Source organism: Oncorhynchus nerka, linkage group LG22, assembly GCF_034236695.1.
Source record: "Oncorhynchus nerka isolate Pitt River linkage group LG22, Oner_Uvic_2.0, whole genome shotgun sequence".
In the NCBI taxonomy this organism is placed as follows: Eukaryota; Metazoa; Chordata; class Actinopteri; order Salmoniformes; family Salmonidae; genus Oncorhynchus; species Oncorhynchus nerka.
In genome coordinates, this window is record NC_088417.1 from 95,480,491 (window position 1) to 95,499,355 (window position 18,865).

General features: G+C 45.1%; 1 protein-coding gene across 1 annotated transcript in view; it reads left to right on the forward strand.

Moving 5' to 3' along the window:
* Window positions 1-18,865, forward strand: part of LOC115106026 (potassium/sodium hyperpolarization-activated cyclic nucleotide-gated channel 1) — a 197,882-nt gene that overhangs the window by 51,106 nt on the left and 127,911 nt on the right. The window contains exon 2 of the mRNA XM_065007613.1: window positions 1,077-1,500. Within this exon, the coding sequence (XP_064863685.1) occupies window positions 1,077-1,500 (424 nt within the window). The remainder of the gene's footprint in view (window positions 1-1,076; window positions 1,501-18,865) is intronic.

Below are 18,865 nucleotides of genomic sequence, written 5' to 3' on the forward strand. Positions count from 1 at the left end.
GGTTCTACTGGTACAGTATGTTTCCTGTTTGTTCTAGGTTCTACTGGCACAGTACAGTATGTTTCCTGTTTGTTCTAGGTTCAACTGGTACAGTACAGTATGTTTCCTCTTTGTTCTAGGTTCTACTGGTACAGTACAGTATGTGTCCTGTTTGTTCTTGGTTCTACTGGTACAGTAAGTTCCTGTTTGTTCTAGGTTCTACTGGTACAGTATGTTTCCTGTTTGTTCTAGGTTCTACTGGTACAGTACAGTATGTTTCCTGTTTGTTCTAGGTTCTACTGGTACAGTATGTTTCCTGTTTGTTCTAGGTTCTACTGGTACAGTATGTTTCCTGTTTGTTCTAGGTTCTACTGGTACATTATGTTTCCTGTTTGTTCTAGGTTCTACTGGTACAGAATAGTATGTTTCCTGTTTGTTCTAGGTTCTACTGGTGCAGTACATTATGTTTCCTGTTTGTTCTAGGTTCTACTGGTACAGTATGTTTCCTGTTTGTTCTAGGTTCTACTGGTACAGTATGTTTCCTGTTTGTTCTAGGTTCTACTGGCACAGTACAGTATGTTTCCTGTTTGTTCTAGGTTCAACTGGTACAGTACAGTATGTTTCCTCTTTGTTCTAGGTTCTACTGGTACAGTACAGTATGTGTCCTGTTTGTTCTTGGTTCTACTGGTACAGTAAGTTCCTGTTTGTTCTAGGTTCTACTGGTACAGTATGTTTCCTGTTTGTTCTAGGTTCTACTGGTACAGTACAGTATGTTTCCTGTTTGTTCTAGGTTCTACTGGTACAGTATGTTTCCTGTTTGTTCTAGGTTCTACTGGTACAGTATGTTTCCTGTTTGTTCTAGGTTCTACTGGTACATTATGTTTCCTGTTTGTTCTAGGTTCTACTGGTACAGTATGTTTCCTGTTTGTTCTAGGTTCTACTGGTACAGTACAGTATGTTTCCTGTTTGTTCTAGGTTTTACTGGTACAGTAGTCATATATGTAACTATACTGTATATTCACACATTCCAGCCATTCTTTTTTGACACATCTGTTTGTTCTAATATTATTTGTTAATCCTTTCTCTGTCTGCTGTAGGTTCTACTGGGACTTGGTAATGCTGGTCATGATGATGGGGAACCTGATCATCATTCCTGTAGGAATAACCTTCTTCTCGGAGCAGACCACCACCACCTGGCTAATATTCAACGTAGCATCAGACACCATCTTCCTCGTGGATCTGGTCATGAACTTCCGCACGGGGATCGTCAACGAGGAGAGCTCCGAGATCATCCTGGACCCCAAGGTCATAAAGATGAACTACCTGAAGAGCTGGTTTGTGGTCGACTTCCTCTCGTCCATACCAGTGGATTATATATTTCTAATAGTGGAAAAGGGGTTTGACTCAGAGGTGTACAAGACGGCGAGGGCGCTGAGGATCGTGAGGTTTACTAAGATCCTGTCTCTTCTGAGGCTACTGAGACTTTCCCGACTCATCAGATACATACACCAGTGGGAGGAGGTAAGAGATGCAGTAAAGTGTGTGTGTGTGTGTGTGTGTGTGTGTGTGTGTGTGTGTGTGTGTGTGTGTGTGTGTGTGTGTGTGCGTGTGCGTGTGCATTCGTGTGTGTGTACTCACCTTAATGTGTTCATGGGTGTATGAGGGAGGAAAAAGGTCACGAGAGAGAGTGCCACCATGCATGTTCGTGTTTGTATTTGTCTCTCTACCAGAATGTCAAAGGTCACGACAAAACCTCAAAGCCCTATTTTCTCTCTATTTCTCCCCGTAGTCTGTAACAGACCAACTCTCATTATCCAAATACTGACTCTCTGCACGTTAACGTAACTGACACTGTCACTTTCACTTCAGAGACATTTGAAATCCATATCACAGTAAAAGAGGCCAGAAAAAGGTAGCGGGGTAGTGAATTATTTCAGAAAGTGCTTTCCTCTTCTCGGTCCCTTAAACAGGCAGAATGCCATTGCCACTAAACAGTGGGAGGTAGAGAGAGAAAGAGAGAGGGGGAGAGTGATTGTAACTCATTACCCTCTTATTGAGCTATTTCACTTCACCATGAGCCGCTCACTCCGTTTAACCAGCTGGTAATACTCTCCCTATCATTCCTTTACTTAGCTGATTGATCAATTGATCAAAATGAATGTGCAAAATGTGCAAACTATGATCATGTGCCAGAAAGCTGATGCTCCCGCAGTGACATTTGAAAATGGGAGACCTCAATGAGGTCAAAAGCAAATTCACAGACCGGAGATTCTGTGCCAATAGGGTTTGTGCTCCGACATTAATTCATTACAAACCTGTCTACATAACCTAATGTAATGTTTCTGTCCTGTAGCTCCTCCTCCTGCTCCGCCTCTCCCTCTGTCTACCACTGTCCTGTAGCTCCTCCTCCTGCTCCGCCTCTCCCTCTGTCTACCACTGTCCTGTAGCTCCTCCTCCTGCTCCGCCTCTCCCTCTGTCTACCACTGTCCTGTAGCTCCTCCTCCTGCTCCGCCTCTCCCTCTGTCTACCACTGTCCTGTAGCTCCTCCTCCTGCTCCGCCTCTCCCTCTGTCTACCACATTCCTGTTTCTCCTCCTCTTGCTCTGCCTCTCCCTCTGTCTACCACTGTCCTGTAGCTCCTCCTCCTGCTCCGCCTCTCCCTCTGTCTACCACTGTCCTGTAGCTCCTCCTCCTGCTCCGCCTCTTCCTCTGTCTACCACTCCTCCTCTTCCTGCTCTCCTCTCCTCTTCTCTTTAATAGTCAGCTGTTTTCTCAGCAAGCAATGACTTCATTATTTTCCTTACCTTCACAATTAAGAGTTTCACAATTAAGGGTTACCATGACACTGCTGTCAAGCCCCTCTCTGAGCCCGTCCTATCATCATTTGCTTTAGCCTGAATGGTGTGCCCGATGGGTGGGATACATTCTCCCACAGGACAATTCTATTGGTCCATTATTCCAGACAAGCTGAATAAAACACAGATAAAGTATTTGAACCCAGGTCTGCGCTAAGTGGTTTTAATTGTCTGATTCAACCAGAGACCAGCTAGACCTGCTGGCACAAACTGTACAGCTCCTGTGCTGTTGCCAAGGTCTAACCTCTAGATAGTTCATTTCTGGCACAGGCTGAAATGTGTAGTCCACATGATACAGTTTACACAGCTGTGCCTGGCATAGGAACAACACCATTGCACGGTAGAGGACGTTAGAAGCGGAAAATCATATTCCATGTTTTTACACGGATGGTTGATAATTCAAATATAATACAAAATTGCAAGTGACAAACTGCTCTCTCGCTCTCTCTCGCTCTCTCTCTCTCTCTCTCTCTCTCTCTCTCTCTTCTCTCTCTCTCTCTCTCTCTCGCTCTCGCTCTCTCTCTCTCTCTCTCTCTAGACAGCCTTGTTTGGCCCACTGTATGGAATAGATAGTTATTTTGGTGTAACCAGATGAAATTAACAGATGAATAAACCGAGAGTGAAAGAAACCGACACACTGTGTCTATGTCCCAAAATGGTACCCTTATGCCCTAAATATTGTCCATAAGGATCTGGTTAAAAATAGTGCACTATATAGGCAACAGCTTGGCATTTGGGACATAACCAGTATCCAACCCAGTCAGAGGAAAAGGGAGTGGGCACTCAGTCAGTCGTACACCAAGCTGTCGTAACGCGTTATCCATCCCACAGTAGATAACCACACAACGAAGGGATAAACACAGCCCACTGCTGTCACAATGGTCCAACGCTGCAGTCCATCATTAAATTAGACCCTTTCTGTTGGATTATGAAGATCTCAATGGTGCAGCCAAGGCCTTCTGCAGTCTGGAGCCACTGTCCTCAGCATTCCTGTCATTCCTCTGTCTGGCCAGTCCCCTCCCTCTACTGCCATAGACAGATACAGTGGCTCTTCAATCATTCCCCTCCCTCTACTGCCATAGATAGATACAGTGTCAGCTCTTTAATCAGTCCCCTCACTCCCTCTACTGCCATAGACAGATACAGTGGTAGCTCTTCAATCGTTACCCTCCCTCCCTCCCTCTACTGCCATAGACAGATACAGTGGTAGCTCTTCAATCATTTCCCTCCCTCCCTCTACTGCCATAGATAGATACAGTAGTAGCTCTTCAATCATTCCCCTCCCTCCCTCTACTGCCATAAACAGATACAGTGGTAGCTCTTTAATCATTCCCCTCCCTCCCTCTACTGCCATAGACAGATACAGTGGTTGCTCTTCAATCATTCCCCTCCCTCTCTCTACTGCCATAGACAGATACAGTGGTAGCTCTTCAATCATTCCCCTCCCCCCCTCTACTGCCATAGACAGATACAGTGGTAGCTCTTCAATCGTTACCCTCCCTCCCTCTACTGCCATAGACAGATACAGTGGTAGCTCTTCAATCATGCCCCTACCTCCCTCTACTGTCATAGACAGATACAGTGGTAGCTCTTCAATCATGCCCCTCCCTCCCTCTACTGCCATAGACAGATACAGTGGTAGCTCTTCAATCATTCCCCTCCCCCCCTCTACTGCCATAGACAGATACAGTGGTAGCTCTTCAATCATTCCCCTCCATCTCTCTACTGCCATAGACAGATACAGTGGTAGCTCTTCAATCATTCCCCTCCCCCCCTCTACTGCCATAGACAGATACAGTGGTAGCTCTTCAATCGTTACCCTCCCTCCCTCTACTGCCATAGACAGATACAGTGGTAGCTCTTCAATCATTCCCCTCCCCCCCTCTACTGCCATAAACAGATACAGTGGTAGCTCTTCAATCATTCCCCTCCCTCCCTCTACTGCCATAAACAGATACAGTGGTAGCTCTTCAATCATGCCCCTACCTCCCTCTACTGTCATAGACAGATGGGACAAACACCAAATTGAGACTCTCAGTGAACAACGTAAAACACCAAATAATGCATGCAGAGCAGAATTAAGCTAATACCTGCTAATTATCAAAATCCAGAAAATAAACATTACATTCTACATCCACCTTAAAGGAAGCGATTCCCAAACCTTCCATAACAAAGCCATCACCTACAGAGAGATGAACCTGGAGAAGAGTCCCATAAGCAAGCTGGTCCTGGGGTTCTGTTCACAAACACAAACACACCCTACAGAGCCCCAGGACACCAACACAATTAGACCCAACCGAATCATGAGAAAACAAAAAGATAATTACTTAGCACATTGGAAAGAATTAACAAAAGACAGAGCAAACTAGAATACTATTTGGCCCTAAACAGAGAGTACAGAGTGGCAGAATACCTGACCACTGTGGCTGACCCAAACTTAAGGAAAGCTTTGTACAGACTTGAGAGAGGCCACCGTGCATACTGCCCACAAAATGAGGTGGAAACTGAGCTGCACTTCCAAAAACTCTTGCCAAATGTATGACCATACTAGAGACACATATTTCCCTCAGTTTACACAGAAGCACAAAGAATTCGATTTTTTTTTTTTTTTTTTTGATAAACTCCCATATCTATTTGGTTGATATACCACAGTTTGCCATCACAGTTTGCCATCACAGCAGCAAGATTTGTGACCTGTTGCCACAAGAACGGGGCAACCACCATTGTAAATACAACCCATAATTATGTTGATTTATTTTCCCTTTTGTACTTTAAATATTTGCACATTGTTACAACACTGTGACATTTGAAATGTCTCTATTATTTTGGAACTTTTGTGAGTGTATTATCTATTTGACTTGCTTTGGCAATGTAACAATATGTTACCCATGCCAATAAAGCCCTTTGAATTTAATTTAATTGACAGTGGCAGCTCTTCCATCAGTCCACTCCCTCCCTCCCTCTACTGCCATAGACAGTGACAGCTCTTCCATCAGCCCCTTCCCTCCCCCTGCAGAGACCAGAGCCAGATACAGCTCTTTATCTCACCAGGGGCTGAGAGAAACACAAGCCAGACAGTATTATTCTCTTCATTATCCATTAGAACAGTCTCTGTAGACTGAGCAGCCAGCCACTGATTCCTTAAGAATGCTATGTGTAGCCTCTACAGCCTCAGAATATCTCTGCATGTCTCAACATATTAGTGTTATATCATTTATTTATGAATCAATCACATTTATTTGATATAAAGCTCTTCTTACATCAGCAGTTGTCACAAAGAGCTTCACAGATACCCAGCCTAAAGCCCCAAAAAGCCAGCAATGCAGATATTTACTAGCCTTTGTGAGATTTTCCTGTGTGTTTTTCTCTCTCTGGTGTTGCTAGGCCATTATATCACTCAGTCTCTGACAGCAGAGGAGGAGAGGGGACTGATGGAAGAGCTGCCACTGTCTCTTGTCTCTAACCTCAGAGGAGGAGAGGGGACTGATGGAAGAGCTGCCACTGTCTCTTGTCTCTAACCTCAGAGGAGGAGAGGGGACTGATGGAAGAGCTGCCACGGTCTCTGTCTGACTGCAGAGGGAGGGAGGGAGGGGAATGATGGAAGAGCCGCCACTGTCTCTGACCTCAGAGGGAGGGGACTGATGGAAGAGCCGCCACTGTCTCTGGTCTCTGACCTCAGAGGGAGGGGACTGATGGAAGGCTCATAACCAATTATCGGTTTACATGTAATGGTATTTATTTTTATTTAACCTTTATTTAACTAGGCAAGTCAGTTAAGAACAAATTCTTATTTATAATAACGGCCTACCAAAAGGTAAAAGGTCTCCTGCGGTGACGGGGGCTGGGATTAAAAATGAAAATATAGGACACGACAAGAGAGACAACACTACCTAAAGAGGGACCTAAGACAACAACATAGCAAGGCAGCAACACATGGCAACACAGCATGGTAACAAAACAACATGACAACAACATGGTAGCAACACAAAACACTGTACAAACATTATTGGGCACAGACAACAGCACAAAGGCAAGAAGTAGAGACAACAATACATCACGGTTGGTCCTCTCTCTCCGGATCATAGCCCAACCACGGACACTCAGGTTGGTCCTCTCTCTGCCGGATCATAGCCCCACCACGGGGACTCAGGTTGGTCCTCTCTCTACCGGATCTTAGCCCCACCACGGGGACTCAGGTTGGTCCTCTCTCTGCTGGATCATTGCCCCACCACGAGGACTCAGGTTGGTCCTCTCTCTACCGGATCTTAGCCCCACCATGGGGACTCAGGTTGGTCCTCTCTCTGCTGGATCATTGCCCCACCACGAAGACTCAGGTTGGTCCTCTCTCTACCGGATCATAGCCCCACCACGGGGACTCAGGTTGGTCCTCTCTCTGCCAGATCATAGCCCCACCACGGGGACTCAGGTTGGTCCTCTCTCTGCCGGATCATAGCCCTACCACGGGGACTCAGGTTGGTCCTCTCTCTACCGGATCATAGCCCCACCACGGGGACTCTGGGATTATAGGCCACGGATTATAGGACCATCATAGGGCTTGTGAAATCCCATCTGGTTGCGGCAGGTAGCCTAGTGGTTAGTGTTGGACTAGTAACCGAAAGTTTGCAAGATCAAATCCCTGAGCTGACAAGGTATAAATCTGTTGTTCTGTCCCTGAACAAGGCAGTTAACCCACTGTTCCGTGGTAGGCCGTCATTGAAAATAAGAATTTGTTCTTAACTGACTTGCCTAGTTAAATAAAGGTGAAATATAAAAAATTAAAGGTAGCATCAATTCAGCACTAGAAGGAATAGAGATAGAAACAGTAGATACATGATTTAAATGTAAACTGGTTAATAGTCAGGCCCACATTAATGGGGAGCTCAACTGTAAACTGGTTGATAGTCAGGCCCACATTAATGGGGAGCTCAACTGTAAACTGGTTGATAGTCAGGCCCACATTAATGGGGAGCTCAACTGTAAACTGGTTAATAGTCAGGCCCACATTAATGGGGATCTCAACTGTAAACTGGTTGATAGTCAGGCCCACATTAATGGGGAGCTGAACTGTAAACTGGTTGATAGTCAGGCCCACATTAATGGGGAGCTGAACTGTAAACTGGTTGATAGTCAGGCCCACATTAATGGGGAGCTCAACTGTAAACTGGTTGATAGTCAGGCCCACATTAATGGGGAGCTGAACTGTAAACTGGTTGATAGTCAGGCCCACATTAATGGGGAGCTGAACTGTAAACTGGTTGATAGTCAGGCCCACATTAATGGGGAGCTGAACTGTAAACTGGTTGATAGTCAGGCCCACATTAATGGGGAGCTGAACTGTAAACTGGTTGATAGTCAGGCCCACATTAATGGGGAGCTGAACTGTAAACTGGTTGATAGCTCAACTCAGACCGTATACTTATTTTTTCACCCCATATATATTTTCTCCAATTGCATATCTTCATTGTAAAGGTTGCGCAAGGGATCCAGGTCAACTGATGCGTTAAATTACAGTGTCAACAATCGCCTTGCATCTTTAAAGCAGCCAATCACACTGTCTCTTTAAGAGGCCTGTCACCTTCTCTTTAAGAAACCCTCTGTCTACCTGAGGGAAGAGAGGTGGCCTGAGCCTTAGTGATTCATGACTTAGCAGGTTGGTAATTGATCTTAGAAGAGGAGAATGTGAGCCAACGGACCTGTGTACTGTATCTAGTTCAATGGTTGGCAACACAAGAGGGACATCCTGAACAGAGAGAGAGAGAGAGAGAGAGAGAGAGAGAGAGAGAGAGAGAGAGAGAGAGAGAGAGAGAGAGAGAGAGAGAGAGAGAGAGAGAGAGAGACCGAGCAAGAGCAAGAGCAAGAGCAAGAGCAAGAGAGCAGAGCAGAGCAGAGCAGTATTGAACTGGAGTAGGTTACATTTGGTTCAGATCTTTGTTAAGTTCAGACCCAGATCCTCCTTGTTTCCGTGTTGGAAACAAGGAGGAGGTACCAAGCAGATCACAGGTGCTGTTACATCCGTTCTATTTGCCATCAAGTCGACCAAGAGGAGGTACCAAGCAGATCACAGGTGCTGTAACCGTGGTGATGTGACGTAACCGTGGTGATGTGACGTAACCATGATGTAGGCTGTGTTGTCAAATAATCTCATACATCCTATTCATAGACTATTCATCTGGAAGAGGGGGGTAAATTGAGCCATTATTTACATTCAGCATCGCTTCATCAAAGGAAATAGTGTATTCTTTCTAACAAAGATATCTATGTATATTTCCGGATGTTGGGGTCCCAGGACAGGTATGGGGTTAGGTGAGTCCCAGGACAGGTATGGGGTTAGGTGAGTCTCAGGACAGGTATGGGGTAAGGTGAGTCACAGGACAGGTATGGGGTAAGGTGAGTCACAGGACAGGTATGGGGTTAGGTGAGTCGCAGGACAGGTATGGGGTAAGGTGAGTCTCAGGACAGGTATGGGGTAAGGTGAGTCCCAGGACAGGTATGGGGTTAGGTGAGTCCCAGGACAGGTATGGGGTAAGGTGAGTCACAGGACAGGTATGGGGTAAGGTGAGTCTCAGGACAGGTATGGGGTTAGGTGAGTCTCAGGACAGGTATGGGGTTAGGTGAGTCACAGGACAGGTATGGGGTAAGGTGAGTCACAGGACAGGTATGGGGTAAGGTGAGTCACAGGACAGGTATGGGGTAAGGTGAGTCACAGGACAGGTATGGGGTAAGGTGAGTCACAGGACAGGTATGGGGTAAGGTGAGTCACAGGACAGGTATGGGTTTAGGTGAGTCACAGGACAGGTATGGGGTAAGGTGAGTCTCAGGACAGGTATGGGGTAAGGTGAGTCACAGGACAGGTATGGGGTAAGGTGAGTCACAGGACAGGTATGGGGTAAGGTGAGTCACAGGACAGGTATGGGGTAAGGTGAGTCACAGGACAGGTATGGGGTAAGGTGAGTCACAGGACAGGTATGGGGTAAGGTGAGTCACAGGACAGGTATGGGGTAAGGTGAGTCCCAGGACAGGTATGGGGTAAGGTGAGTCACAGGACAGGTATGGGGTAAGGTGAGTCACAGGACAGGTATGGGTTTAGGTGAGTCTCAGGACAGGTATGGGGTAAGGTGAGTCACAGGACAGGTATGGGGTAAGGTGAGTCACAGGACAGGTATGGGGTTAGGTGAGTCTCAGGACAGGTATGGGGTAAGGTGAGTCACAGGACAGGTATGGGGTAAGGTGAGTCACAGGACAGGTATGGGGTTAGCTGAGTTGCTTACCACTTTTTCCACGTGGTTTCTTCCTTCACAGACTTCATGAGATGATGACCTCTTCTTAAATATTTAATCAAATTATTAATTAGCTGTATGGTTTCCTAGAAACAAGGGTGGCTCAACTTACCTCTGGCTCAATTTACCCCACTCTCTCCTATTGCCAATTCAAAATATATAATATATTCCTTTAAAAGAACATTTCTACCAAGACACATTCAAAATGTATTGTTCCACTAAAGAAATGTCAAAGATATAATTCATTAAGAGGTAAGATAAGATATACTTTATAGTTCCATAGGAGATGGAGAGAAAAAATGTATTCTGCTATTTTTCACCAACCTCTCTGATATACACACACACACACACACACACACACATTAGATTGGAGAGGCTGGTGCAGAGGACAGCTGCAGTGCAGCACCCATTGAGTAGATTAGGAGCTTAAATTCCTTGCTACAGGAAACATCGGCAATAGGTGGCACCTGAGACTGATGCCAGTGTCTCAGATGATGTTCCATAAGAACATTTCAGTCAAAGATAAATGGCCACATCCGCCCGCAAGAAGGTTTTTTACGGCCCCTGGGATGATCTTGATTTATTATTAGAACCGGCCCGCAGCAAGCCGGCAGCCCGCAGATCTTTTACACGCACCAATACTACATTTCCCACAATGCAAAGGTGACCACCGAGCAGTAGGCTGCTTCATTTCAATATTTATTGGCACAGCAGTCTCAGCATCACAGTAAAATTAACTTTCAGATACCCATCAAAAATGGCAAAACGGAAGGTGGATACTGAGAACCGGGGTTTCAAACAAGGTGGGAGTCGGGTATATGTTCACGAAGGTAGCTGGAAAACCTGTGTGTCTTCTGTGTGGAGAAAGTGTGGCGGTACTGAAAAGTATAATCTGAGTGAAACGAAACACGCGGACAAAAACAAGAATATGGACATGGAACAAAGGACAGGCCTCAAATCTACAGGCTCTGTTCAAAAAAGCCAAATCACAAGGCCAGGCTGCTGTCAAGGCCAGTTTTATTTTTCGCTAAATCAGCCCGGCCATTTACGGAGGGGGATTTCATCAAAAACTGCATGATTAAAGTTTGAGTTTGCCCAGAAAAAGGCAACTCTTTTAAATGTGAGTCTGAGCAGAAACACCATTGCCGAGAGAGTAGACCAGTTGTCCATCAATCTAAAAGAGCAGCTTGTGAAAAGGAAAAGATTTTATTGCATATTCCTTGGCTGTGGATGAGAGCACCGACAACATTGCCCAGTTGTCAATTTTCATCCGCGGAGTGGACTCCAACCTGTGACAGAGGAGTTTTTGGCTTTACGTCCTATGCATTCGGGGCATGATTTGTATGAAGAGGTGTCAAGATGTGTAAATGAGATGGAGCTGCCTTGGGAAAAACTCGTGGGTTTGACAACCGACGGAGCACCTGCGATGTGTGGACACAGGAGCGGACTCGAAGATACGGGAAAAGATGCAGAGGAAAACGCGACAGGTGAGCTGACAGCTTATCATTGTATCATACACCAGGAAGCGTTGTGCGGTAAAGCCTTGAAAATGGAGCATGTAATGAGCATCAAACAGTTAACTTTATCAGAGCCAAGGTTTGAATCACCGCCAGTTCAAGGCATTTCTGACGGAGTTAGAAACGGAGCATGGTGATTTGCCTTATCACACAGAGGTTGGCTAAGCCAGGAAAGGTGCTTCAAAGAAGCTTCGTGAGGAGATTTGTCTGTTCTTGGACAGCAAAGGGAAAGACACAACACAACTCCGAGACGAAATGTTTCTGTGTGAAATGGCTTTTCTGTGTGACATTACGAGTCATCTGAATGCAATAAACTTGCAGCTGCAGGGTCGGGATCGTGTCATCTCTGATATGTACAGTACAGTGAAGGCATTTAAAACCAAACTGACTCTGTGGGTTCCAGATGCGGAAAGAAAAGGCCACTTTCCCAGCTGCCAGACCATGAAAGAGAAGCTCTCTACCAGTGCGTTCCCGAGCACACAGTTGGCTGATAAAATAGGTATGCTTGCCGCTGACTTTCGACGCCGATTTGCTGACTTTGAAGCACAAAAAAAGCAGGTTGGAACTGCTCGGTAACCCATTTGCTGTTGATGAAAGCTCACCACCAAACCTCCAAATGGAGTTGATTGACCTCCAATGCAATGATGCACTGAGGGCAAAATATGCGGCAGTGGGTGCTGCAGTTCGCCCGTTTCCTCCCGGCACAATGCCCCAGCTGCGCATCCAGGCTGCTCAAACGTTGTCTATGTTTGGCAGCACATACCTGTGTGAACAACTGTTTTCTTTGATGAACCTGAACAAAACATCACACAGAAGTCGACTTACTGCTGAACACCTCCACTCAATTCTGAGGATTTCTTCAGCTCAGAGCCTTAGAACATTGATGAACTTGTGGAAAAGATGGGACACCACCAAGTATCACCCTCAACCTCAAACAAGTGAACATTACTGTGCAATCACATATTTAGAGTTTTTACTCAGTTCAAGTTTAAAAGTTAAAATTTAATATTTGTTTTCACTGCAGTTACTTCTCCTTAAACAAAGTGTTGTTTTTGATTAATAGATTTTTGCACTTTATTTTTTTGTATTTCAATCCAATTATATTTTAAAATATTTCAGTTGAGTGGATGATAGAAAATTGCTATTATTGTTTTTCTTTGAAGTAAATTTAGCCCACTTTTGCTAAAATAGAAAATATAGTCTACTGATGGTGCCTTGAATACCGGTTTCTTTCATTTAATGTTCATGTTATGGGGATATTTATATAAAGGAAATTTGTCTTTTGTGTCTGTTGAAAATTAAAGATTACTGACAGAGCCATAAGAAAATATTGCTTTATTTATCTGATCATATTGTAATATATTTGTTAGGTTTTCAGTAGGTTCAATTAGGTTCACTAGACTATATGCGTCATTTAAAAAATTTTCAATGAACATTCGAACAGTCCGGCCCTCGTCTTGTAGCTGATTTTTTTATTTGGCCCTCCGTCCATTTGACTTTGACACCCCTGGTCTAAAACATGTATTGATTTGCTCAGTCAGACGTGTGTGACAGGACTGGGTGACTTCTCAGGAATACGAGCCAATACAAGAGCCAGAGCCTGGGTTCAAATACATTTTGAAATATTTAAAATACCTTTAGCGTTTGCTCTAGTCTGCCTGCAGTGCCAGATTGGAGGGGGTGACACTCATTGGGAGTATTCTATTGGTTCCATTGTTTCAGGCTAGCTCAATCAAGCCCAGGAAAAGTGTTTGAAATTATTTCAAATAGTATTTGAACCCAGGTCTGGCCAGAGCACGTACTGTAGACAGTTGGTCTGAGTTCATCGTGTATTTTGCCTTATCAGTAGGAGTGTGGTCCAGTGCCAAATATTAGGCTAGTTTAACACCTGGCGCAATAACACACACATACACGTACACACACATACCCCAATAACACACACACACACACAGACGCACACGCACACAGACACACAGACACCACACACACCACCTGCCACAGGAACAGTTTGTCAAGCCAAGTCCTTGATACTACTGCCACTGGGTCACCACAAGATACTGTACTCTCTCAGACCAATACTCTCAGTCACGTTGGTGTGTGTGTGTGTGTGTGTGTGAGACAGCAGTACCCATGGGCTCCTATGGTATATCCCCTTTGCTTCATCTCTGGTCATGTCTACCTTTAAAAATATATATATATATATATATATTATATTTAAAAAACGCTCGAGAATCTATCTGCCAGTTGACTGAGAAGTGGAGAGACATGATCTGAAATTGGTGTTGTTCGAGTTACCATTTACCTGCTTGTTTGTTCTTCTGAAAAACATTTACATTAATCCAATATTAAAATAATATAACATCTTCTTTTTAGGTATTCATTGTTGTTTTAAATGACACATTATTGTAATATAATGTAGAGACCCAACCCGATCAGGAGCTGTGGGTATCACCCAGTTACGTGAGGTGAAATTCTCATATGCAAATACTGCATAGGGGAACAGGGGTATGATTGGCTGAGGGATTGCAGGTGCTCTGTTGTTTTGTGTAGAAATGGTACTGTTGCTGTAGCGACCAGTAAACTGTTCAGGCTTCTGACAGCCTAAGCAGATCTTCTGTCGTCCCTCTTCCACGCATGCTGTGTGAGACTGGGTGGGTGGGTGACTGCGTTTTGACAGACCTATTTAGAGGCTTGGGAATTCTTAGGGAAGGGAATTCTGTCAGCGTACAGAGGAGGGGGAAGCCTGAGTTGTGTTAGACCCTGAGCACAGAAACTGACAGCCATTTTGATTACTCAGCTCTCAGTGTGTAGCGTTTCATACACATATTATAAGTGTGTTATACGTTATGCTAGTATATCATATAAATATAACATACAGTATGTTCCCTCTAGTCATTATTGGGTGTTTCACCATAAATCCTTGTCTCTGTCTATAGTCTTTGCTCCCATTTCCCAAAAAGAGAAGAAAAAAGAGAAAAAATCCTGACATAAACTCCTGTTTATTCACTTGATTTATCTGAGTTGTTATCGAGAATTTAGTTAATTAAATGTGTTACGACAGTTAAAGGGCAATTTGCTCTGGACCATAATGTACTGCTTAATTTGATTCAACAAACAGCTAATGTTTCTCTGGGTTGGGACGCTAATGCAATTTCATCTCCCTTCCTCTCATTTAACAATCTTGACTCAGCAGCAGATTGCCTGGTTGCATTGTGCCTTGCAGAAACAAACAAGATCTTGTGATTCCTCTTTCCGATGGTCTCGTACCCCCTTTGGGACCCTAAACAAGGTCCCATAGAGAGAACACTGAGTGCCTAGCCTGCGCTGTAAACGTGGTCCTACTGGATGGAGTCAGGTCACAGATTTGTCTAGTCAAGCTCTGCTCATTGAGGAAGAATGAATAAGACTCCTGTCCTTTGGCTGGAGAACCCGGTAGCTTTTCTTTGTACACTCCAATAACTTGAGTAGCCTGTTTGTGTCTTGGCATGACAGCCACAATAGGAGTTGGCAAGACAGCAGCCTACAAACTGATCTAGGATCACACTATGACCTGAGAGGGCTCCAGCCACAGTACACGTAGCCCCATATCCCCCTATGCTAAGACACTTAGCTGTCCTTAACCCCATTTCCCCCTATGCTAAGACACTTAGCTGTCCTTAACCCCATTTCCCCCTATGCTAAGACACTTAGCTGTCCTTAACCCCATATCCCCCTATGCTAAGACACTTAGCTGTCCTTAACCCCATTTCCCCCTATGCTAAGACACTTAGCTGTCCTTAACCCCATTTCCCACTATGCTAAGACACTTAGCTGTCCTTAACCCCATTTCCCCCTATGCTAAGACACTTAGCTATCCTTAACCCCATTTCCCCTATGCTAAGACACTTAGCTGTCCTTAACCCCATTTCCCCCTATGCTAAGACACTTAGCTGTCCTTAACCCCATTTCCCCTATGCTAAGACACTTAGCTGTCCTTAACCCCATTTCCCCTATGCTAAGACACTTAGCTGCTAACCCCATTTCCCCTATGCTAACTTAGCTGTCCTTAACCCCATTTCCCCTATGCTAAGACACTTAGCTGTCCTTAACCCCATTTCCCCTATGCTAAGACACTTAGCTGTCCTTAACCCCATATCCCCCTAGCTGTCTTTAACCCCATATCCCCCTATGCTAAGACACTTAGCTGTCCTTAACCCCATATCCCCCTAGCTGTCCTTAACCCCATTTCCCCCTATGCTAAGACACTTAGCTGTCCTTAACCCCATATCCCCCTGGCTGTCCTTAACCCATGACTTAAATGTAATGTAAATGTATCCCCTATGCTAAGACACTTAGCTGTCCTTAACCCCATATCCCCCTATGCTAAGACACTTAGCTGTCCTTAACCCCATTTCCCCCTATGCTAAGACACTTAGCTGTCCTTAACCCCATATCCCCCTAGCTGTCTTTAACCCCATATCCCCTATGCTAAGACACTTAGCTGTCCTTAACCCCATATCCCCTATGCTAAGACACTTAGCTGTCCTTAACCCCATATCCCCCTGGCTGTCCTTAACCCCATATCCCCCTATGCTAAGACACTTAGCTGTCCTTAACCCCATATCCCCCTAGCTGTCCTTAACCCCATATCCCCCTATGCTAAGACACTTAGCTGTCCTTAGCCCCATATCCCCCTAGCTGTCCTTAACCCCATATCCCCTATGCTAAGACACTTAGCTGTCCTTAGCCCCATATCCCCCTATGCTAAGACACTTAGCTGTCCTTGCCTTCTTGCTCGACAGACACTTCCACAAACAGTAAAGCCTTTCAGCTGTTGGAATTTGTAGGACAGAAAACATAGTTGTCAAAATGAGCTAGTTAGCACTGTGAGCATTCTCATCAGCCTACAAAGGCAGGGATGATACTGTAGTTCTTCAGCGTCAGAGAGGGCGAGAGAGAGAGTGAGGGGGGAGAGAGGGGAGAGAGAGAGAGGGGGGTGGATAGAGTGAGAGAGAGGGGGAGATAGATAGAGAGAGAGAAAGAGAGAGGATTTACTCTAAGGAAGATCTCAGTAATTGGATCTAGACGAGCAGCAGTATTGCTGTATCTCCTGAAAGAAATAGGCCTGACCTACTGGCTGGTGATTCTGCACCTCCCTCCCTCGCTGCCCGTCAACAATGGCTGATCCCTGGCCGTGACCCCACTCTCTGAGGGCGTCTCATGGGGAGTTGGGATATGCAAAAAAACACACCTCACACTCATACAGGTTACCCACTTGCAGTGAAACAGGACACATATAAGCACCCCTTTGATTTGACATTTGGGAGGGAGGGAGAGAAGGAAGGAAGGAAGATAGGAAGGAAGGAAGGAGCAGAATCACCAGCCAGTAGGTCAGGTCTATTTCTTTCAGGAGATACAGCAATACTGCTGCTCGTCTAGATCCAATTACCGAGATCTTCCTTAGAGTAAATCCTTTCTCTATCTCCCCCATCTCTCTGTCTCTCTCTCTCTCCCTCTCCCTCTCTCCCTCTCCCCCTCTCTCCCCTCTTCCCTCTCCCTCTCTCTGTATCTATCCTCCCCCCTCTCCCCCTCTCTCCCCTCTTCCCTCTCCCTCTACCTCTCTCTCCCTCTCCCTCTCTCCCTGTCTCCCTCTCCCCCTCTCTCTCCCTCTCCCCCTCTCTCTCCCTCTCCCTCTCTCTCCCTCTCCCTCTCTCCCTCTCTCCCTCTCCCCCTCTCTCCCCTCTTCCCTCTCCCTCTCTCTGTCTCTCTCCTCCCCCTCTCCCTCTCTCCCTCTCCCCCTCTCTCCCCTCTTCCCTCTCCCTCTCACTGTCTCTCTCCCCCTCTCCCTCTCTCTCCCCTCTTCCCTCTCCCTCTCTCTGTCTCTTTTCTCCCCCCTCTCCCTCTCTCTTTGTTTATTTCATTGGCCTCTCAAGCTTTGCATTTCTGGTCATTTAGACGAGGATCATGTCTGGGTTGCACCCTACTGATTGAGTTCCTTTTTGTGAAACACTGGTCTTATGTGTAGCATGTGCTTAGCATGGAACACTCAAACAACGCAACTGACCTATGGAGGCGTAGTAATGAGATTAGCATAGAACGATTAGACCAGAGGCCAGTATATAAAGTTTAGAGATAATGACGACATGTTTATTTTATGCAATTCATAATTATAGTATTTCACAATAAAAAAAACTCTTGTGTTCGAATAATCTAGGGATCTATTTCAATGCCTGAGGTAAAATTGTAGGTTATTTGAAGTTAATAGATTTTTTTCTGACAACATGTTTCAATAAGCCTGCTAGCTATAGTTGAACTGTTTTGAATTCGAAGGACACATTCAATTAATTTGCTGCGGCATTAATCATGTAAATAGATTTAAAAAACTAAAATTAATTGTGGCACAGTGTCAGTGAGATTTTAAACTTCAGGTCAGGACAAATTCTCATTTACAATGACGGCCTACCAGGGAACAGGAAGTTAACTGCCCTGTTCAGGGGAAGAATGACAGATTTAACTTGTCAGCTCAGGGATTTGATCCAGCAACCTTTCTGTTCCTGGCCCAACACTCTAACCACTAGGCTACCTGCTACCCCTTATAATGAGGTGTGGCCAATTAGTGAACACACTTAACAAGATAGAGGATAGAGAGAGTTTTGTTGATGCTGTGAACAGAATGTCTTTTTTTTAAATAAGATTCTTAGAACGTTATTTGAACATTACTAATGTTTTCTTGTGTTTTTTTTAATGGAACGTGTTCTTAATGTTCTGAGAACATGACTTTATAAATAGAACCATGAGGAAACCCGTAGAAAACTTTATGTTGAAGTTCTGAAATTCCCAAACGTTGTTTCATAACACTCTCTGAACCATTTGTGAACATGACTTTAAATAGAACCATGACGAAACATGTAGGAAATGTTTTTCTGAAATACTCAAATTCCCACTAAAAAACATGTGGTTTTCAGAACATTATTTGTTAGCTGGTATTAGTCTGACTTGGCCCTCTTAAGTCTTCATGTCTCCAATGGAGAGGCCCAGTCAGTACCACAGAGAGGCCCAGTCAGCACCACAGAGAGGCCCAGTCAGTACCACAGAGAGGCCCAGTAGGTACCACAGAGAGGCCCAGTCAGCACTACAGTGAGGCCCAGTCAGTACCACAGAGAGGCCCAGTCAGCACCACAGAGAGGCTCAGTCAGCACCACAGAGACGCCCAGTCAGCACCACAGAGAGGCCCAGTCAGTATCACAGTCAGCACCACA